Raw genomic sequence first — 22,355 nt, 5'->3', positions numbered from 1 at the left:
CTTAAGTGTTTTCTGAGCCAGGGCCCATCTCCTACTGCCCTCTGGTGGGAGGACTGGAGGCTGCAAGAACTCTGATCTCACCATTTTGAAATCCATAAAGGCCATTTGCTGGGATGTGGTTCTTCGCTAATGACTGTTTACAAACCAGCTGGGGCTTTTGTCCTGAGGAGGAGCCTGCGTCTATAGGCTCCACCCCTGAGGCATTCAAGTTGGGTCGAAGCAGGGCGGGGACAAACTGAGATCCCAATTCAGAGGCCCCTGGGGGCTGAAGGTTGAGGAGGGGCCTTGGGAAAGGTGCCAGGGGTGGAGTAGAGGCCTGTAAGTTTCCTCCCATCTGCCTATGACGTCCTTGGCACTAGTCTCTCTTGTGTCATGATCTGGACAGAAGGTGGAGCCCCTGAGCCGACTGTGCCTGGTCGTTTGCTCCCAGAAAAGCCTGGATTTGGGGAAATGCTGAGTTATAGGGGTGGGGGCATTTTCTCCAGGTTCTGACTCGAATGGGTAAGAAACTGGTGCAGAAAGGCCCCAGGATATGGGTCAGCTCTTTCTGCTTTGTTTTTCCATGTTACCCAGATGCAGACCTGGTAACTGTGATCCTTAAGGTCGTTTGTATCCCTCCATCCCCTCCCCCACACGTTTACGTGCCTCAGCATTCATCGAGAACCTTCTCCCTCTCACTAGCTGCAACTATTTATTTCCTTCCCCCTTTACCACTCTCTTCTACCACGCCTCTGGAGTGTCAACACAGATCTAACCTTCCTCCATATTTCTCCTGGTTCTGCCCTGTCCTCGCCTCCTCCTCCCTCTCCACCCAGAGAAAGCCCCGCCCTTCCCTCCTCCCTCCCCACCCCAGTCTGTCACACAGGGACATCACCCTACAGCAGTTCAGGCTGTGGTTCGCAGGAAGCATACATTGGCTTTTTGATTCGTGCTAGTTCCCAGCTCACAGTTTAGGAGGATCTAACACCAGCCTTCACGTGAAGGGGGAACCAAGGACAGTGAGGAGCTGGGTGGTCCCAGCCTTGGAGCCCTGCCAGCTGGACATGGGTAAGTATGAGGACCAGCCCTGGGGGAAGGCCTGAAGGATGCCTACCTCCCTCCCTGGCTGACTCAGCAGGGGTGGGGCCTAACCTTTGCTCTTTTGGGGGGTGAAGGAGGGGAAACGGGACTATAGGGGCACAGGGCTCAGATAGGCTGCCGACCAAGGGATCATGAACATTGGCAAGCTCGGTTCCCAGGAAGAGCCTGAGACTGTGCACCTCAGGTCGGGGCTCTCCCCACCTCACTGTCTCCCCCACGCCCCCACACAGCCCCTTGCTCCTCCCCATTTAAGCTGCTGAAGATTCAAGTAATATTTTACAGTATTCACTGCTGGCCTCCCCCCCCCCCCCACCCCGCAAAGTAAAGCTCACTTTTGGCTGCGTTGGAGAATTTTTAAGGTGCCTCTCTTTCCCTTATTTTCTCCCAGGCCTTTTAAGTCCCTGACTTCTCTCCTCCCCCACCGCGACCCACCACCAGGTGGGGGCTGCACTGAGCAGCTGCTTCCTGTTGCCCCAGAGGTTGCTGCAAGGGTGGTGGTGGTTGGGGGAAAACTGAAATAAAGCCTATTCTCACGGTCCCACAGCAGTCCCACTAGGGCTGCTACTGGCGGCCCCCTAAGCTCCAGTCACTAACACTGAGTGAGAGAGTTGAAAGGCAGGATTGAGGTTGAAAGGCCTAGGAGGTCTTTGCCCTCGTGGCTTCCTGATTCCAGAAGCTTTTAAACGTGGGCAGTGCTGGGGGAAGGAGACTATGCCTTTCCACAGCTGTTGGAAATCGGGCCCTGTGGAGCTGAAACACAGAGAACCTGTTCACCTAGCAGGGCCTCTGTGTGTTACCCCCAGCAGCCTCGGCCTTCCTTCTTCCGCACCCCCACTCCTCCTTGGCGTCCTTGGGACTCTCACTGCCTTCCCGGCCCTCCTTTGTGAAGAGATCTTTGCCGGAGTCCCGAGAGCGCGGGCGGAGCTCTCCCAACTCCTCCAGTTTGGACCCACCACCATCCCCCACTTCACCATAGAAGTTTGTCTCTTCTTCCTGGGATCTCTTCTCTTCCTCCATCTGGGATCCTTCCTGGTTCTGGCCCCTAGGAGACGCCACCCGCTTCCCCCTCCCCCAGCGGATTCTTCGCGACTGCCTTACTCTAGCGCTTGTCCTTACCCCAGTAGTTCCTGCCCCTTTAAGTGCTACCCCCCCCAACCCCCACACACCGCCGGCGGCCCAGGGCTGGGGGAGGAGGCGCCGCCGCCGCCACCCGGCTCGGGCCACCTGCGCCGCCGCCCGCGGCCCGGCCCTGCTCCAGGTGAGGCCCGGCAACCCCATCCGATACCAGAGTCCCCGGGCAGGCCGCTCCTGCGGTCCCCTGCCCCGGGGATCCCCGCTGCCCGGGACTCAGGATCTGACCCTCCCCCTGCGGGAGCTGCCCTTCCTCTCTCCCCCGCACTATCTACTCGCCTATTTCTCCCCTGTCCTCTGCGACCGGAATCCGAAGCCGCCTCACGCTTCTCGGCCAACCTCTCCCGGGTACCCGTCCTGTTCTACACCCAGGATCTCCCCCCTCCCCCGCGCCTTCCTCGCCAGAAAAATCTCCCGCGGTCTGGGTTTCGCCTCCTCCCCTCTGGATCCAGAGCTTTCCCACGCCATCCTAACCTCCAATGGGAGGGGGAATAACCGCCACCCCAATTCCTCTTCCTCGTAGTAAGTGAAGGTTGGAGGGTTAGCCTAGGCTATAGGCACTTTCGGGCCCTGCTCCACTTAGACCTTCAAGTTCAACTAAGCCCCATCTAAAGCTTCTCTGTAGCTCTCACCCCACCCCACCCCTCCTGGAGTTTAGGGGTCCGACCTCAGCACCCGCCAACCAGTCTAGGTGGGAAAGGCCTTCTTGAACCTGGGGTGGGCTGATCCAGCTTAGGAACGCTCCTCCAGAGTCAGGGAATGGGGGGAGGGGGGGTGGCAGAGAGGGCACACCCAGAATCTTCTGATTATGGGCTTAAGGGGCTGTTGGAAGATAGTAGGTGAGGGGCTGGAACTGAGCCTCTAAAGGTGTTGGGAGAGGCGTGGGAAGGTTAGCCTTCTCTGCTCAGATGCAAAAGTCCCCCACCCTAAGGAAGTTCAGACTTTCTCCATCCTCTTCTAAGACCACCATGGAGAAGCTCATTGGGGAGTTCCAAACAGGTATGTGAGCTGAGGGCGTACATATACCAACTTGCAGAGAAGAGGAGGAGGGCTTATGGTCCTTTTGATGGGTTGTAAGAGAATCTAGCCTCCCCAAAATATAGAGGGGGAGGAGACTGTTTTGCACTAACCTGAAGAGGGAGGGGAGCAAGTTGGAATGGTTATTGGGTTGGGGGCTTTCTCTCTACTAGATCATATTAACACTATAAACTATTCAGCCAGGGAGGGCAAGGGAAATCTTTAATAATTACATCACCTCTGTTGGGGAATTCCCCCGCTCCAAGTCCAGCAGTGCCCCTAGCTCTGCCCCTTCTTGTGCTTTCATCCTTCCCCCACTGTTCCCCACTCCAGGATGAGGGGACAGGGTGTCTGGATTTGCTTCAGACTTTGAGTCCTGTTCCATTGGCTGGGAGGTAGCTGGGGGGAGGAAAGGATGGTCAGCAGTGGTGTTGGGCTTGAATTCCAGGGATATCTGGAGGGGGAGAGAAAGAGAGGTGGGTAGAGGGATGCAAACAAATTCCCTTCTTTCTTCCTTTCTTTTTCTTCCTCCCAGCCCCAGCCATCTGGCTCCAGAGTGGAGCCAGGCACTGTGGCAGCTGACCCCAGAGTCAGGGTGGTGCAGCAGGATCACAGGGAGGGTGAGAAAGGGGGAGCAGGTGCTAATTTTTCCCTTCTCATTTTCTTCATTACCCGTCCACTGGCGTGGCTTGAGAGAGGTTCAGAGTATTCCCTAGATATCCTTCTCACAGGTTGCTGAAAAGATGACCATTTGCCCCTTCCCCTTTCTAGTAGCTTCCTAAAGGGAGATGGGGTGGGTGATTGGCCACATCTGATGGGACTGAGGAATGTTTGGGGACATATGGGGTCAGTCTGCCCTCTGTTGTCTGAATGGTGGGGAGAAGCACAGCTGCTGCCTGGGGTGGCTTCTGACTAGAAGTAAATACCCAGCTGTTGGGCATATTGACACCCCACCCTCACCCTTCTTCAAAGAGTAAGGAAGATCTCTGCTTAGATGGGATGAGGAGGGGTCTCATTCAGGGAGGAAGGTAATTGAAGTCCTTCTGCACCAGATGGGAAGAGTGGATCTTGCCTCACTTTCTTTTCTAATCCCAGGTGGCCTTTCTATCCAAACACCCCTCTTTCCTACCGCTCCTGGCTGGGATAGTCCTAGGGGTTGCCCTGGAGACTAGGCCTGGGGCTCGGAAGGGGTGGGGGCAGTCAGTGGGGCACAGGAGTAACCGGCTCTTCCGGAGCATAGTGGAGCCAGCGGGTGGGTGTGTGTGGGTGTGTGGTGGTGGGGGAAGAGGCGTGGCTACACCCGTCTCACTGGAGCAGTCTCCTCCCCTGCCTCCCGACTCTGACTGGCCAGCTCTATGATTGGGGGTGGGAGGTAGGAAGATTCTCCCTCATCTGTCCTGGAAAAGGGAAGAGAAAAAGATATGTAGCTGCCCTTTAGGAAACCATTTACAAGCCCTAGCTCTCTTTTTCATCTGCCTTTATTTTTTTACTTTTTTATTTTGGGGAAGGTGGGGCATTCCTTAGCAGAAGTTTGCTGGATCCCTGCTTTCTCCAGAAGGAAGGACCTCTGTCCCCTGAGTGTGGCTCCTATTTAATTCAGATACTTAAGGTCAGCAGGCTATTGGGGTCCTTATTTTTTTCTTAACGGTGACCTATAAATCTATTATTTAGTCAGGGAAGAGAGAAGGGTTTTGATTTCTACCTGTCTGCTCCTTCCCCCTGGTAATCTGCTTTTCTCTGGAGAGGGAGAGAAACCCTTTTAACCCTCTTAAACCTCCTCACTCTGGCCCACACACTTTAAGACTCTGCTGAAGTTCGCTTTTTTATTAGCCTCTGAGCCGTTTGTAGTGCGGAGTAGTGTCTGTTCCCAAAACTGAGGAAGAGTCCACTCCTCTGTGAAGTAAGGAAATCCAGTCTAGACTGATGTATTTGGCCCTGCCTTGCCCCCACCCAGTTTTCAGATTTTCTTCCTCGCAGACCCACATAAGAAAAGGTATTTGTTGACCCCTCAAAACTGCCAGAGTTTCATTATTCACACTCCGTTCCTCTTCCAGAATATTCAGCCTGAGTTTTGCAATTGTTTGTATAACTGCATTGCATTGCACTGAATAGGAATTATCTTGAAGCCTGCAAAGTCTGTTGAGTTACAAGGAAAGGAAACCTGGTTTCTGGTCACAATTTATCCACTCTTTGACCTTGAACAAGTCAGTTAACCTCTCCAGGCCTTAATTCATCTGCCAAACAAGAGCAGATTGAGCTAGAAAATCTGTAAATTCTAACCTTATGTGACACTGTTCTCCATCCTGGGGCCCTGCATTAGACATTTTAGATGAGAACCAAACCCTAGTCCTCTATTTTTTTTCTTTCCTGTTCTTGAGTTTCATACAGTCCTCTAATCCTGTCAAAAAAAAAAAAAAAAAAAAAAAAAAAAGTACTGGGATTATAGAATAGGTGGACATTTGGGGCATCTTAATTGCTGTGTCAATTTTCCGGGTAGTCCCCTGCCCCTCTGACCAGGTTTGGGCTAGACTCAGGTCTTGGCTAGACTCGGGTCTTCCTTGTCTGGTTCCAGAGCCAATGCTTCATTTTCCTACGCACAGGCATCTTCCTGACCCCCAGAGCCCTGCAGATGTCGCTGGGAAAGTGGTGATCCAGGCAGGACCAGGCTGCCCCCACGGGACAGAGGTGAGTGGTCAGCAGATGCTGCCGGCTCTTTCCTTTCTCCACCCCTTTATCAGGACTGAACTTCCCTGACTTCAGCTTCTACACTTCGTCTTTTCCGCTACACAGCCTGGGAAATAACTGCCACTGAAATGATCCCCTTCACTTCCACCCCCACCCCTGTTAAGGGACTGGATATGCCTTGGTCCTAAAATTTTGATCTGGTCTTTTAGGTTAATCTTTGGGACCTTGGCACGCCTTTCTGTTTGCTCATTGTGAAACAGGACCACAAGGAGACTTGGTGCAGAGGGAGCTGCTCGCAGGCTAGGGAGACACCGCGGCGCTAGGACCCAGATCCAGGTCTGGGAGCTAGGATGCCCGGCGCTAGGACCCGGTGGTGGAGGCCGAGGAGGGCGGCTCTCTCCCGGCCGTAGCTTCCCCGCCCCCCTCCGGCTTCGGCTCACTCCTCCCCCGCCGGCCATGTTGGCTCCGCTTGGGCCCCGCGGTTGAGCCGCGTCCCCCTCCCCCCTCCCGGACCCCAGACCCCCTCCCCCGCGGTCCCCTCCCCTCCTGGCGCCCGGAGCGCGGCCATGTGAACCGCCCGTACCCCGGGGAGAGACAAGCCCCGAGCCAGGCTGGACGCCGCCGCCTCAGGTCTGTTGGGCTACGTCTGGGGGCCTGAGGGGAGGGAGCCCCGCTTTTATCCTAGGCTTCCCTCAGGGAAGAGAGGCTCTAGTGCTGCCTAGAGCCTCGCCTTGGGCGAGAAGCTGACTTGAGCTTATTTCCAGTTAGGACCCAGCCCCGGGCGGGAGTCTCTCTGCCCAAGGGGCTTGGAGGAGAAGGGGGCTGCTGGGGCTGCTGAAGACCCGGGCGGGGGCGGGAGGAGCTATGGAGGCTCCCGGCGACGGCCGCAGCGACGACGAGGAGGCGGAGAAGCCGCCTGGCTGGTGGAGATGACTCCTGTGGGGGACTCGGATGGAATCCCCGGGAGGGGCTCCACCTCCTTGGGTGGGGGTGGGGACTGCACGAGTGCGAAGGGTGGGTGAGGGGGTTCCCTGGGCGGGTTAAACACTCTGTGGGGATTCGGGCGTTTTGGCAGCGGCAAGTGGAGGGTGGAAAGGGGTTTGAGTGGTCTCAGGGTGTCTCCCTCACTGAGCGGCGCAGGTTCTCTTGAGCGTGGCGAGCAGGAGAGGGCCTTGCTGGAGTGGTGCTGTGCTTGGCTTGGGGCCCTCGAGTCCCGGGAGTCTCCCCCTCCGGGGATGGGAGTTCACAGGGCTGATGCTGAGACGTCTGCATTTGAGCTCGGCTTTTAGGGGCTGAAGGGAAGAATAAAGAGGGATCCCCCTTGGAAGGGGATCCCTCACTAAGGGGATCCCCATTTCCGTGACAGAAAAGATGACCCTGTATCATCCCTTTCTTTCCTAATGTTCCCAATTTTCAGAGGAAAGGAAATGCCTATAGCAGACATCCTTTGTAGGATTTATTGGAGTGCGAGATGTGCGTCCTTGGGGGGGCGGGGGGGGGGGGGAGATGAGGGGGGTGGCTTCCACCTCCATCTGTACACAAACAGCCCCTCCCCCAAGCCTCCCGCAGGAAGTGGCCGGGAAATGGCAGCTGTGCGTTTGCTGCTGCGTCTCGTTGTTTTGAAATGTCCATTTTAATCAGATTTGGTTTCATTTTCTGAGGCCTTCTGGGCAAGCTTGGATCCTGCCAACAATGTGGTCTTAGAGTCCTTTCGTTTGACTTTTTCTTTCTTTCTTTTTTTTTTTTTTTTTTTTTGTAAAGTTAATTTGTCAACTGGAAGTGTAGTCACTGCAGTTGACTCACAGAATCCCCATCCGTACCCCCACACCCCCCTCCAGAGCATCTCTGCCTCCCTGTCTGGATTCTTTTTTTCCTTGAGCTAGAGGTCATCGAGAAGCAAACTTAGTCATCCACCAGCCCTGCTGCACTTTCAATACAAGTGATGCAAATTCTCTCAGCATGGAAAGCTGCCAGGAAGATTTGGAATCTTTTGTGGCATGAGAGTGGCTTTTTAGGGTCCTGCTTAATATATTTTTAAGTATAACTTTCTGTATTGCAGAGCACCTTGTCAAGTGAGCTTGTGAGGTGACAAAGGGTAGACTCTGAGCATGGAATTTATTATGTGTTGGGATAGGTACTGATTTGCAGAGTGCAGGTGGTGGACTTGTTTCTCACTGGTGATTCTAGCCTAAGTCCCTATGGGAAGCCTGTTAGTTGATGTAGGGTACTGGAGGGTGTACTTTTTTAATAAGCAGAACCAACTAATAAGGAGAGTTAGCTGTCATATGACTTACTCTTTAGTACATAAAAGACACCTTCTATCTTCTCACTTCTTAGAGAGTGGTAAGCTTTTCCTTTGTTCTGCACAAAATCATGCGTCCAGGTTTTCTTTTTCTCCCCCCAGATAACTGCAGAAGATTTCAACTATAGCATATAGTGATGGACTGTGTGTACTATGTCCTGAGGCACTTTGTTAGACGCTGGGTTTGGTTTGAGAGGAGTTGGTGACAGGATTTTACGTTTTGAGAGGTGAGATTTTAAGATCGTTTGGACTATCCTAAAAACTGTTTAATGTTTAAGACTGGCATTTAAATAATTTTTTCAGGGGTGCCTGGGTGGCTCAGTCCGTTGAGCGTCAGTCTTCGGCCTGGGTCATGATCTTTCTGTTCCTGAGTTCAAGCCCCACGTTGGGCTCTGTGCTCACAGTTCAGAACCTGCCTGTTTCAATTCTGTCTCCCTCTCTCTCTCTGCCCCTCCTCCACTCACATTCAGTCTCTCTCTCTCTCAAAAATAAGCATTAAAAAAAATTTTTTTTTAAAGAATCTTTTCAGTATTTTCCAGTCACAAACCTCCCACCTGAACTGTTAGAGGTCCAGGATAAGAATGGATATATGGTTATGTGACAGCAGCAGCATCACTGTTAAGATAGTATCATTGCTGTGTTCAGTGGAGATTTTGGGGTTGATATTATGGAAATAATAACAAGTCCGGTGTCATTGTCCTTTTTTCTTGCCCCTCTCTTTGACTCGTTGGTTCTTTTGAGTTGCTTTTGATAGGGTGGATTTGATGCTGATTTTACGTTCCCCTTTCTTCAACCTTTTTTTTTTACCTAAGTTGGGACCTGACAGAATAGTAGTAAATTGATTTTCCTTGTTGGGGGTTAAAAAGTGAAGGAAGGGAAAAGACCACCTTTTTTTCAATGGACTCTTTAAAGGAAACCGTAGATTTTAATTCATTTGATACATGATTAATTAGCTGACTGAAGCAGACCTTTCCATGTCCTTCTTAAAAATTTTTTTTTAAACATTTATTTATTTTTGAGACAGAGACAGAGCATGAACAGGGGAGGGTCAGAGAGAGAGGGAGACACAGAATCCGAAACAGGCTCCAGGCTCCGAGCTGTCAGCACAGAGCCCCACGCAGGGCTCGAACTCACGGACCGCGAGATCATGACCTGAGCTGAAGTCTGATGCTTAACTGACTGAGCCACCCAGGTGCCCCTCCATGTCCTTTTTGTAAAATGGATGCATTTTTCTATCAGAGCAGTGGATTTCTTAATATTGACTGCTTCTTGTCTGTATTTCCTTCCTAAAGGAAATTTGAGGAATAGAGAGAACTGTGTGCGCTGACATCAAAGCCAGTCAGAAATCTAGAATGTGTGGAAAGGCTCATCTTGCCCTCTTGGTGGTTCTGGAATCAGGGGTTGCCAAGAGAGAAGCAAAGCTTGTTACGGTTACTGTGTCTTGCTGCTGTTGACCTTTCTTATTACCTTTGAAGAGGTTTGCTATGTTATATTCTTTTTTTTTTTTTAAGCTTTATTTATTTAGAGAACAAGTGGGGGAGGGGTAGGGGGGAACAGAGGATCTGAAGCAGGCTCTGTGCTCACAGAAGAGAGTTCGATGGGGTGCTGGAACCCACAGACCATGAGATCATGACCTGAGCTGAAGTTGGACGCTTAACAGACTAAGCCACCCAGGCACCCCTGCTATATTATAATATTCTCTCGCTGTTAAAATAGCATAGGAGTTAGTCCAATAACTAGTATGATGTTTGACCTTGTATCTGATATGTACAGTAAGGCAATAATGCTGAAGTTTTTATGTCTTAGAATGAAGTATAAAACTTAGGAGGTATTTCCTGGGGCAAATAATCTTCCTAATTTTTTCTTGGGATATGGATGTCTTCATATACCCCATAGGCCAAGATTAATACTTAATCAGCATTGTTGCACATGGGTCAGAAAGACTATTTATGTATGTATTTATTTATTTATTTTTGAGAGCGCGCGAGAGAGAACGCGCATACATGAGCATGGGAGGGGGCAGAGAGAGAGGGAGACACAGAATCTGAAGTAGGCTCCAGGCCTGGGCTGTCAGCACAGAGCCCAACGTGGAGCTCGAAGCCACGAATCTGGAGATCATGACCTGAGCCGAAGTTGGACACTTAACTGACTGAACCACCCAGGCGCTCAGAAGGCGCTCTTTAATCTCTGTGCTCAACATGGGGCTCAAATTCAGGACTTGGAGATCAAGAGTTGCATGCTCTACTGACTGAGCTAGCCAGGTGCCCCCAGAAGGACTTTATTTATTTTTCTTTACCAGCTTGTCAGTCTGAATAATTTTGAAATTATGAAATTCTGCAAAATAGAAAACCTGTCTTTGAAGAACTCTGCAGATGGTTCTTAGATTGGGTCCTGGCAGTAAAAGTAGCATTGTGTTACTGTGTTATTCAGTGCTTTGTCCTTTTCCTAGTTATCGAGAATAATTAAGAGGGCATTTTATGGACTAAAAGGATAATCCAACTTTACCAAAAAATTCATCAAAAAACTAAAACATGAGGGTACTTAAGAGAACGGTGGTCTCACTACTTTTGGTCTCCTGAGATTAGATTCTTCATGACCTATCCCACTAAACAGGATCCTTAACCTGCCTGCTCAGTTCAGGTTTTTTTGGGAAGGGGATGTCTTCTTGAAGGAAAAGGCCAAGTCCTTAACTGTTAGAGCTGAAATTCTGAGAAACGCTTAGGGCTGAAAGAGGGAAATAACCTTGTTACAACCTCTGGAATGTGACTTTTACTGTCCTGCAATTTCAGACACACTTCCATTTCTCTGACAGTGGAGTGACCAGAGAGAACTGTGGCAGAAAACCTATCCAGATGATTATATTGTTCCTTTATTCAGTCAACAAATATTTTAATGTTTATTTATTTTTGAGAGAGAATGTGAACAGGGGAGGGGCAGAGAGAGGGAGACACAGAATATGAAGCAGGCTCAAGGCTCTGTGCCGTTAGCACAGAGCCCGACATGGGGCTCGAACCCATGAACCATGAGATCATGACCTGAGCCAAAGTCGGACAGTTAACTGACTGAGCCACCCAGGTGTCCTGAGTCAACAAATATTTTAAAACCTACTATGTAACTTGAGTGTTCAGTTAAATCAAGCAAAACATTTTACTAATTTAGAGCTCAAATTTATTGCCTCTGTACATTCTCACTACTTTCCTGTTTCCAGGCCTTATTTTCTGTAGGGGATAGCTGTGTAAAATATGTCAAAGTATGGGACCTCTCTTCTAGAAATTGTTACCTCTGTGAAGAATTAATTTTTGGGTTCTCTGAACAAAAACTACAGCCTTTATTAGATGAGTAAGCTGGCAGTGGCATAAAAGATAGATTTATTCATTCATTTGTGTAATCTGTGCATTCAACAAATATTTCTTTTGGTTCTTTTATGTACTTAGCTCTAAATTAGGTGCTGGACATACAATGGTAAAACATAATATCCAATTGATGCCATAAAACCTACATAGTTTGGAAGAAATAAGGACAGAGAACAGTCATCTTTGTGTTCTCCTGAGCAGCCTAGACACAGCAATTGTCTTTGAGTAGCCCCCCTTAGTATATATAGTCTTCTTTCATCATTCTCCTGCCTCACTGCCCTGACTATGAAAGGGGTTAAAGAAACCACATTTTGAGAGAATGAGCCTCAGTCTGTACATGCTGTAGTCTGAGTCAGAGTTCCAAGGGAAGATTGTTACCAGGGCTGTCAGAATGGGCTGTCCTTTACTAGAGAAGAAGGCATGGGTTGGCACTTTGCACTCTGAATTAGTGGAGGAGAACAATTTAGCCAGGGAAGGGATTTTTAGATATAAAAGTAATCCCTCAGGGTGTGGGACAGGAATTGGGGAATGGGGCAGTTTTTGTATTAGAACAAGATTTTTCACCCTTCGCACAAATTATCTCTTGAACCAGAAGATTCTTTGTTGTGTGTGGGCTGTCTTGTGTATTGCAGGATCATTAGAAACATCTCTAGCTTCTGCTTACTAGATGCCAGTAGTATATACTTTTCAACAACAATTCTAAATGTCTCCAGAGGCAAAATCACCCCTGGTTAGGAACCACTTATTAGGGTATGGTAGGTGAATCCAGAGATGAGTAGAGTTGACAAATATCCTTTGTAACATTCACAATTATGGAGCCAAAAGATAGCGGTATGATTTATTTACTATACAGTAAAATTTGCATTTCCTGTTTAATAAAAAGAAAACATTTGAAATCTCTTCCTACCTCTTCCCTCCTACCCTCCCTACTCCCCTGACTGCCCCCCCCCCCCCCCCCCCCCCATTTAGGAACCTCTCTGTGGAACTTTGGTATACTATATAGGAAGAATGAACCAAAAAGCTGCAGCTACTGCCAAAGTATCAGGCTGGATGGTTAATGTGTGTTGTCTTTCTGGGGTAGCCTCAGAAGTCTGGGTGTTAGAATTGGTCAGGGCACCTGCAACAGTGTTGAAATCTATAATCTGTATTTCAACATTTTGTGCATTGTCAGCCTTTTTGTGTTAAAATCATGTCACAGATCCACAGGGTAAGTAGCTCTTCAATTGGGACTGAGGAAAACAGTTGAAAAGCAGCCTTATTTGGCTGTGTGGCAAGGGCTTTACTGCTTCAAGCATAAGGAGCAATGTCCCTTAATTCTTAAAAATGAAGCATAGAGTCTCTTAAGAGATCCATTTACATACTCCTGGGACTGGGCTGGGTGCTGGCCTGATTGTACTTCCTGGTCATGAGAGCTGTCTGCTATTCTGGGGGTTGGGTGCTGATTTCTTTTTTCATTTGGCCAAAATCCTATTAGTTCAAAGGGAGAGACTCTCCTTTGCTTTACCTGTTCTCCTTAGTAGGAGGGAGAGTATAGATGGGAGGGCATAATTTACCTTCAGGCATTATTGTGAAAAGCATCTTGGGTAGGAAGGTTGAAATGAAATAACCCTGGCTTTATTGCTGTCCACATTTTTGCATTCCTATAGTATGATCCCGTAGGTAAGTGACATCTGAAATCAAGAGTCAAGGGTAAAGAAGTCTGACTGGAAGGATTACCCCTAGTTTTATAGTACTGGTAATGGTTTCAAATTATATTTATATTTTGATCTTTGGGGCTGGTTATCTTTTTATCCTCACAAGCCATGGAGGTGAGTACTAAAATTTTTAGTAATCCTGAAACTAAGGCTCAGCAACATTAAGTAACTTGCCCAGGGTCACACAGCTAATAGTAGTAGAGTTGGGATTTGAATGTAGAGCCCACTATGTTGTGCTATTTTCACTGCACAGCACAAAGAGTATTTTATATTTCTAGGAATCTTCCTGTAAATGAAGCGATTGTGGTCCTGATGACCCTTCAGTGGAGGCTAGTGGGGAAACAGACCTCAGGCACTAGATAACTTCCCATTCCTTTTACTTATCTGATTTCTGTGAGCCATCCATTTATTCTTATTAGTATGTAATTTATGAGACCGGAAATGCTGTGCTCTCCCAGAGTAGCAGAGAGGAGAAGGTCACTAGTTTCCTCACAGATTCAAATAGAAATTGGAAAAATGAACTGTGGCCTATCATTGAGTGGAAGCATATCCTTTGGTGTACATAGGAGAGAAGGTGTGTATATGTCACACACACACCATGGGGGGTAGGGCTATGCATAAAACTGGGGGAGGAAAGAAGTGGGGATCCAATGAGATTGGCTCTCCAGGAATAGCATTTCTAGGACTTCCGAAATGAATTACTGCATGTCCTCTTTGCTCTGTGATGTAAGCTTTGGAAGGAACCTAACCTAACCTAGAAGATTAGGGAATGAACTTTCCTCCTTTCATTTCAGAAGGATCACTAATCTCATGATGCTTATTTTTCAGATCCCTCATTACTGAGGAGTGGCCCTTTTTAAATTGTAGGGAAATCCTGGGGGATCCTGAGGTCTTTTCTCTATAAGACCCAGTTTCTTTGACGCACAGCAGGTTTAGGTCTGCTGCTTATTTTAGAGTGAAGATGGGAAGCAGATCAATCCTAAAAACTTTTCCTCTTATATCAACAAAATACAGATTGCTTTTATTTTATTTTTTTTTAATTTCAGTTAAAATTGATAAAGGTAGGGACAATTAGGGTATTTAGCCTGGAAAATCTTCTAGCTATCATGTCATAAATACAGTTCATGCTTAGAACACCTAATGGTGTCTAATTTGCGTTATCTAGCGTATTTAAAAACATGATTTTTCCAAACCTTGGGCAGTGGTCATATGGTCATATATGTTTTTAATTCTTTAAAAAGTTTTACTTCTGATTCTTTTTAAAAAGAGGTTATTTAAAATGTCATCTAGATTTGCTTATTGCCTCATCTTGGGAGCTTGATAAAGAAATCTTTCTACCTTGCACCTGGTGGTTCAGTGGGTTAAGTGTCCCACTCTTACTTTTGGCTCTGGTCATGATCTTGGTGGTTCATGGGTTCCAGCTCGGAGCCTGCTTGGGATTCTCTGTCTCCCTCTCTCTCTGCCCCTTCCCCATTCACATGTGCGCCTGTGTTCTCTCTCCCTCTGGAAATAAATAAACTTTAAAAAACATTATTAAAAATATAAGTAAATAAATAGATTTTTCTACCTGAATTCTTCTGCCCTTTTTAAAAACATAGTAACCCAAGGAGTTGCTTTTTCTGTATTAAGACAGATCATGTTTCTTTTTATTTTTTATTATTATTTTTAACGTTTATTTATTTTTGAGACAGAGACAGAGCATGAACGGTGGAGGGTCAGAGAGAGAGAGGGAGACACAGAATCTGAAACAGGCTCCAGGTTCTGAGCTGTCAGCACAGAGCCCGACGCGGGGCTTGAACTCACGAACCGTGAGATCATGACCTGAGCTGAAGTCGGACGCTTAACCGACTGAGCCACCCAGGCACCCCGATCATGTTTCTTTCATATCAAATTAATATGCACTACTACATCATAGGTATCTGATTGATGTATCAGACTTTTACAATAATTCTGGCTTCTGCATCTTTCCTCTTATCTTTGCTCTGTCAAAGTTAAATATATTCTGACCAAGGGCTTTACTTCTTCTTCTTCTTAGTAGTATATCACCTCATATTCAGGACAAGGTGAAGAGCTTTTTAACCATACTGCCCCCCAAATGAGCCACCACCCTTTATAAATGTAAGATGTCCAGCTATTCTCTCTGTCACCCTTTACATTTAAGCCACAAAACTAAAACATTAGGAAGTAACCATATAGGTATAACAGACCAATATTCCTTTGGACACCCTCTTTAATCAGTTTTCCACCTCTGACATTTTTCTGAGCTATGTTCTTAGAAAACCATGAAAAAGGAGTAGAAGTGTTGCTGGACGATTTGAGTTTTGCTATTATGGTCCCCTTTCCTAAAATATATTCCTTCCATATTCCTTTGCTAAGGTACTATACTATCTTCTTCAGATGTTTAGGGCTGTGGATAGGATAACATGGAAATTATTTAACTCAAGTATAATAATAAAGCAGCAAATGTATCAAATGGTTTTTCTGCCAACAACCCCCATCTCCATGGCTTCCTATCAAAAAGATGGCTTTGAGAACCTTCTGTGGTCCCTGGGAATGGGACTCTGGCCTTACCTTGAGGGGAAAAGAAAAAAAAAAAAAGGATGGAGAAGGTTAAAATGTTATAATAGAGGGTTAATATCTAACATAGAGGGATAACCTAAACTGGAAGTTTAAGAAGTATGATTCACACAAGGGAAAGATTCCTTCAGGCTTATAGCTTGGTTTTTCTCACTAACTCTGTATCTCTATGAGTCTGACTTTAAAAGACTGTTTCTGTACGGTCATTGTCCAGTTAGGGGTATATTTCCTCCACCTCATCTTTCAACCTGTACCCTTACACACTCCCCAGTACTTAGGTAGGAGAAGGGTAAGTAGATGGAGGGGAGGGGGCATTCCCTCTAGAAGATTCCAGGTGACATAACCTTGTTTAACCGCCAGTATTTTTTTTCCCCTCTCTCTCCCCTCCTACAGAAATGGAGGCAAACGACCATTTTAACTTTACTGGCCTTCCCCCTGCACCTGCTGCCTCAGGACTGAAACCCTCTCCCTCCTCAGGGGAGGGCCTCTACACTAACGGGTCTCCCATGAACTTCCCCCAGCAAGGGAAAAGTGAGTGTGAGGGCCACATGGCCTGGGGAGGGAGTGGGCATCATTCCTTTAGAGCAGGTTGATGGGATAAGATTTGGCTCCCCTACCTCACAACAGCTCTTTTTCTTGCCAGGTGGGGAGGGAGGAAGTAAATCTTCAGAACTTCAGCTGCTGGAGAGAAAGCAAGTTTCTAAGAACAAGTTCTAGGGGTTTATGAAGTGATACTCTTAGTCTTGACTTAAGGTTGGAAAGGGTTAGAAAAACATCCTGGCTTTTTCATCTTAGCCTGCTCTTCTGTCAGCCCTGTTCCCTGGCTACTGCCAGAATGGTGAGGTGGCTACTGCTTCTGATAACTACTTGTGGACCCATGAGAGAGATAAAGGTCCAGCCCTCTGAGAAGCTGTTTTTAAAGCTTGGAGAAGCCAGCCCTAGGATTGGGGGTGGAGGGATTGGGTAAAGATTGGGATGTATTTGCCTTTCAGTTTGTGTAGCAAAGAAGAGGGCAGATGCTTGAAGTGTGTGTGCCACCCCTGTCCTTGAGAGTTGAAGATAGGGACAGGGAAGTTTTAAATGCTTACCTAGTTCCCTAGAGAGAAACGTCTATAATTCCAGACAGAAGTGTTGCTGCCAGGATCAGGTCTTTTCCTGGATTTGGCTTATCAATTGTTCTGTACCATAGCTGTGCCAAGTACTTCTCTAATCTTGCCTGGGTCTCAGGTACTTTATGCTTGGAAGCAGAGAGAAGCCCAAATGGTTTCCTCCTTCCTTGCAGCAGAAAAATACTGCTGTAGGCTTATACTTAACCACCTCTCCCTTCTGTTCTCCACAAGGGGGTTGCGGATAGAAGCTCCTTTATTACACTGAGGACCCTCCTCCCCCTCAGCTTCTTTAGTATCTGGTTCCTTTTATTTGAATTGTCCTCCAGTCTAGAGGTGGCCATTGGTGTTGAGAACTGAAGTCTGTAGTACTAGTCACGCAGTGATTTTTTTTTTTCCCCCTGCAATATTACCCTCCAGTTCCAATGGGGAGGGACCAAGCCCAGCCTTCTGAGTTGGGATCTTGCCGCTGTGGTGACTGCAGATTCTATTCTTAGCCCAGCACAAAGTGCTGGATCTGCATGTGCCAGTGAGGTGGAGGCTGTCCCTTCTGGTGCCACTGTGGGGCCAAACAGGCTCTGGGGTAAGGGGGGGGCCTGGAGAATTCAGTCATGCCACTTCCAAGGGAAGAATTCCTCTAGGGAATGAGGGTGGAGAAGAATGCAAGTCACTGTAGGGAGTCTGCAGGCAGCTTCATATAAAAAAATAAAAAAACCCTGAGCAGCAGCAGCAGCCAGCTCTCTGCTGGTCGCTCCTGTGGTAGGCCAGGAGAGCTCCCCAGCCCCCTACTCAGCAGCCTCAGAAGCAGTTGCTAAGCTTACATCCAGGAGCATCTGGGTTTGGTGTTCCCTGGAGACTGAAAAGCTATAAATATAGTGGAGGGGGAATCCCCCTCCCCTTCACCTTCCCTTTTTCTAGTCAGTGCTGTTCTTTTGGTAGAGGTGGTAGAGTTACTTGCATACATATCTGTAACTGACCCTTTTTCCTCTTTCTCTGCCAGGTTTGAATGGGGATGTGAATGTTAATGGCTTATCTACTGTATCTCACACTACTACTTCAGGGATTTTGAACTCTGCTCCCCACTCCTCCAGCACCTCACACCTCCATCACCCCAGCGTGGCCTACGACTGTCTCTGGAACTACTCACAGTACCCATCTGCCAATCCTGGCAGCAACCTCAAGGACCCACCCCTTCTCTCCCAGTTCTCGGGGGGACAATACCCACTCAACGGCATCCTTGGGGGCAGCCGGCAACCTTCATCCCCAAGTCACAACACTAACCTTCGGGCTGGGAGCCAAGAGTTCTGGGCCAACGGTACCCAGAGTCCCATGGGGCTTAACTTCGACTCACAGGAACTGTATGATTCCTTTCCTGACCAGAATTTTGAGGTGATGCCCAATGGACCCCCTAGTTTTTTCACCTCCCCACAGACTTCTCCTATGTTGGGATCCAGCATCCAGACCTTTGCACCCTCCCAGGAGGTAGGCAGTGGTATCCATCCCAATGAGGCGGCAGAAAAGGAGCTGACTTCAGTTGTGGCAGAGAATGGCACTGGCTTGGTAGGCAGCCTGGAGCTGGAAGAAGAGCAGCCAGGTATAACTATGGCTCTGTGAGTTGGGTTGGGAGAGGAAAAAGGGGTCTGTGGGGGGCAGTGGCTTTTTGAGGTGAGGAAAACTTGTCTTTCCAGCTCTCTGCAGTGGAGGCTGATTTGCATGTTGGTGATTAGCAGAGCCAAGTGGCTGGTGTTTTTGTGGCAGCAGCACCAGCTCGAGAGTGGGAGTGCAAATTATTTCAAGCTCATGCAGAGCTGCTGGCCTGGAGAGGGCAGGTGGGCGAGCCTGAAACAGCCCCAACAGACACCCTGCATCAAGAAGGGCTTCTTCCAAAATATAGGAAGGGGTTGGGGCTTTAGCAGGGGGCATTGAGGCCAATTTTGACTTGGCTGTGGCAAGGCCAGACTGGGCTGCTAAAGTGGGCTGAGCCCTAGTAGTGATTGACACCTGAAGGAGGGAAGAAACAGGCAGAGCATACCATTGCTTGTTTACTCAGTTTCCTGTTGCTTGTTGTTGTTGTTAGCACTGGTACATGTGACAATCCTCTTATCTTTGTCCTCAAAATAGATAAATGCTTAGTTTGCTATTGATTCCACATATAAGGGTGACCACCCTGTAAAATCACAGGGTATTTTCTCTGTTTACCACCTGTTCCCACTAGATGGGGGAAATAGCTGAGAACATGACAGGGTTCTTGTCTCAGACCCCACTCTCTTCTCCCTTCTCTTTACCTGCAATAGGATTTTACTAGCACTGCTCACTAGAGTATCTTGGTATGATTGGGAATCCGACATAAAACTGGTACCCCTAATTACTGAAAGAATGAACATCCCTCTAGCAAAGACTGGCTGTCTACTGTAGCTGAATGAACCAGTTTAAGGCCCTGATTTTGACTTTTGCCCTCTTCTGGGATTTCCTAGAACTGAAGATGTGTGGCTACAATGGCTCTGTCCCTTCTGTGGAATCATTACACCAAGAGGTCTCAGTCTTGGTCCCTGACCCCACAGTGAGCTGCTTAGATGATCCTTCACATCTTCCTGATCAACTGGAAGACACTCCAATCCTCAGTGAAGTCTCTCTGGAGCCCTTCAACCCTCTGGCACCGGGTAGGCTTGGAGGCTGGCTCCATTCAATATGTCCATGCAGAAGGTAGCCAGCTCTGTCACCTAGAAGAGATAGTAAACCAGGGAAAGTATTTAGGAATTTGGGGCATTGGGGCCTCCAGATAATCCTGTGGCCAACCACAGGTTCATGCCACTGGCTGACTGGGCCAACTGCACTCTGAGCTGAATTGGTTCATTTCCCAGGTTCTCTCCTAGTGTTCCTTTTGGCCAAGAGCCCTGAGCTGTAATAATTCACTGGATAAGGACTTATTACCACACAGTTGGGCTATTTGAGTTCTCAGTAACTAGAAAGGAAACTGTTGCCAGTGAATAATTACCTTTTACCCCACTGAAATATAAGAAAGGCCTATTTTGTGATGGATGCTAGAATTTTCCGTTGGTGTGTGGGTTAATACAGAGTCAATGCTTTTCCCTTCATTTCTATTTCAAGCTTTTACAATCCCTAAAGTCTGGTGACTACTGTTTCAGGGAGAGACCTGTGATACGTCCTTAATTTAATATTAGAAAGATGGGAACTAGAATTGGGATATAATACCAGTATTTCTTAAATCTTGTTTTCTGATTTTTCCACATCCTGAAGAGCCAGTGAGTGGAGGACTCTATGGTATAGATGACACGGAGCTGATGGGTACAGAGGACAAGCTGCCTCTTGAGGACAGCCCTGTGATTTCTGCCCTTGATTGCCCTTCCCTCAATAACGCCACTGCCTTCAGTCTCCTGGCAGATGACAGTCAAACTTCAGCCTCTATCTTTGCCAGCCCCACCTCTCCACCTGTCCTTGGGGAGTCTGTCCTGCAAGGTAAGTGAAGAGAGGTAGGACAGAGAGTCTGTGGCCCAGGAAAAGGTGAGAGAACCAGTTCCATAGTTATAGTCTTAGGGGTGGGTGCCTTGCTGGGAGCTGAGGGGGCTATGGGATAGACTAAAGGCATAGGCTGTTACACTCTGACTTCTGCCCTCACCCAGAAGAACTTGTGGGAAAGGAGGAAAAAGGCCAGGGGCCTTACTGGCTCCAGGTAGAAGGTACTTCTTCACACAGTGACAGCAGCATCTTTGCTCTTTGACCTTCATGTATGGTTGGGGAGGATAGCCAGAGGCTACTTCTCATTTTCCAACCCCAGGGGAAAGCACTGGAAGTAATTCTGTTTAGCTTAGTCTAGGTTTGACTGAGTAGATTCTCTTTCTTTGTAGGACACTATTTTTTCTTATCCATCTTATCCCTTTCAATTCCAGATAACACCTTTGACCTGAACAATGGTAGTGATGCAGAACAGGAAGAAATGGAGACTCAGTCTTCAGACTTCCCACCATCTCTGACCCAGCCAGCCCCTGACCAGTCATCCACTATTCAGCTCCATCCAGCAACTTCACCAGCAGCCCCACCAACAGCCTCCCCGGCAATCTCCCTGGCAGTTTCGCCAGCAGCCTCCCTGGAAATCTCTCCAGAAGTCTCCCCAGCAGTTTCGCCAGCAGTCTCCCCAGAAGTTTCTCCAGTCATCTCTCCAGCAGCATTCCCAGCTGTCTCTCCAACTTCCTCAGCAGCCCTTCCACCAGTCTCCTCAGAAGTCTCCTTGACGGCCTCCCCGGTGACCTCCCCAAAAGTGTCCCCTGCAGCTTCCCCAGCAGCTGTCCTCCCAACAGCCTCCCCGGCAGATAAAGATGTCAGCAGCCTCCCTGAAACCACTGCCGACCTGGAGGAAATCACTGGAGAAGGAGTCACTACTTCTGGTAGTGGTGAGTGTCCAGATTCTGTTTTACTCCTAGCCAGTTCCAAGAAAAGTTTCTGTCCTATGTGACATTTAGCCCTTCCCTGCTGGCCTTCCCTGTTTTGCTTGAATTCTTAACTCGATATTCCTTGTCTTCCTCCCAAGGTGATGTCCTAAGGAGACGTATTGCTACCCCAGAAGAAGTTCGTCTTCCCCTCCAGCATGGGTAAATGCTCTAGTTTGTTCCATATGTTGACCTTGACAAATTTAACGAATGACTCTAGGAAGAAGGAGAGAGGTCATCTCTTCTGAGATGGAGAGGAATGGGCTAGACAAGAATGGATTAAAGGACAGTTATCTGCAATGATAATGCCTGACATTCTTAGGCTATTCTTCTCCCAGCATCTGCCTCCCCTCACCTATTCTTCCCTCATCTAGTGGCTACTTTTTTTTTGCTCCAGGGGCTGCAGCTGTTATCTTTTCCAAAGTCCGCTGGTGACCCTAGAGCTCAGATATCCAAATTAGCTGACTTGTTTTATATGCTTAGAGAAGGGATAGCAGTGAATGAGGAATGGCTGAGTTCTGATAAATTGGGATTGATTATTTATTCATTCATTCATTCATTCATTTATTTATTTTTTTTTTAATGCTCTTTGGAGAGGTAAGGGCAGGAATGGTATTTGACCAGAATGAGCAAGCCAGTTGACATCAAGGGACTTATAAGAATAACTGCCTTCCTGATCTTCTCCACTCCCACCCCTCTAGGCTACTTGTGGTCACCAAGTCTGAGTTCTGCTTAAAGGGTTGATTTGTTTTTTAATATATATTTTTGAGAGAGAGAGACAGGCACACACAGTGCGAGCAGGGGAGGGACAGAGAGGGAGAGACAGAATCTGAAGCAGACTCTAGGTTTTAGCTGTCAGCACAGAGCCAGATGCAGGGCTCGAACTCAAACTGTGAGATCATGACCTGAGCTGAAGTTGGAAGCCCAATTGACTGAGCCACCCAGGAGTCCCAGAATTCTGCTTA

At 47.9% G+C, this 22,355-nt stretch overlaps 1 protein-coding gene across 7 annotated transcripts in view; it reads left to right on the top strand.

Moving 5' to 3' along the window:
• The first annotated feature begins 403 nt into the window (after positions 1 to 403).
• The window catches only part of BAZ2A (bromodomain adjacent to zinc finger domain 2A), a 34,966-nt gene continuing 13,014 nt past the window's right edge, over positions 404 to 22,355 (top strand). The window contains exons 1-9 of one of the 7 annotated variants that reach the window (XM_042946892.1): positions 404 to 501; positions 816 to 1,047; positions 5,829 to 5,913; positions 16,233 to 16,370; positions 17,946 to 18,539; positions 19,420 to 19,605; positions 20,204 to 20,422; positions 20,854 to 21,354; positions 21,492 to 21,552. In XM_042946892.1, coding sequence (XP_042802826.1) covers positions 16,235 to 16,370; positions 17,946 to 18,539; positions 19,420 to 19,605; positions 20,204 to 20,422; positions 20,854 to 21,354; positions 21,492 to 21,552 — 1,697 coding nt within the window. In that variant the 5' untranslated portion in view covers positions 404 to 501; positions 816 to 1,047; positions 5,829 to 5,913; positions 16,233 to 16,234. Of the gene's footprint in view, positions 1,048 to 2,319; positions 2,339 to 5,828; positions 5,914 to 6,122; positions 6,544 to 7,457; positions 8,443 to 9,364; positions 9,693 to 16,232; positions 16,371 to 17,945; positions 18,540 to 18,650; positions 18,775 to 19,419; positions 19,606 to 20,203; positions 20,423 to 20,853; positions 21,355 to 21,491; positions 21,553 to 22,355 lie in introns of those variants that run through there. The other 6 variants (XM_042946893.1, XM_042946897.1, XM_042946894.1 and 3 more) reach the window with 6 other exon arrangements.

The sequence above is a fragment of the Panthera leo genome, chromosome B4 (genome assembly GCF_018350215.1).
Source record: "Panthera leo isolate Ple1 chromosome B4, P.leo_Ple1_pat1.1, whole genome shotgun sequence".
Classification (NCBI taxonomy): domain Eukaryota; kingdom Metazoa; phylum Chordata; class Mammalia; order Carnivora; family Felidae; genus Panthera; species Panthera leo.
This window is presented reverse-complemented; position numbering and strand designations above follow the sequence as displayed.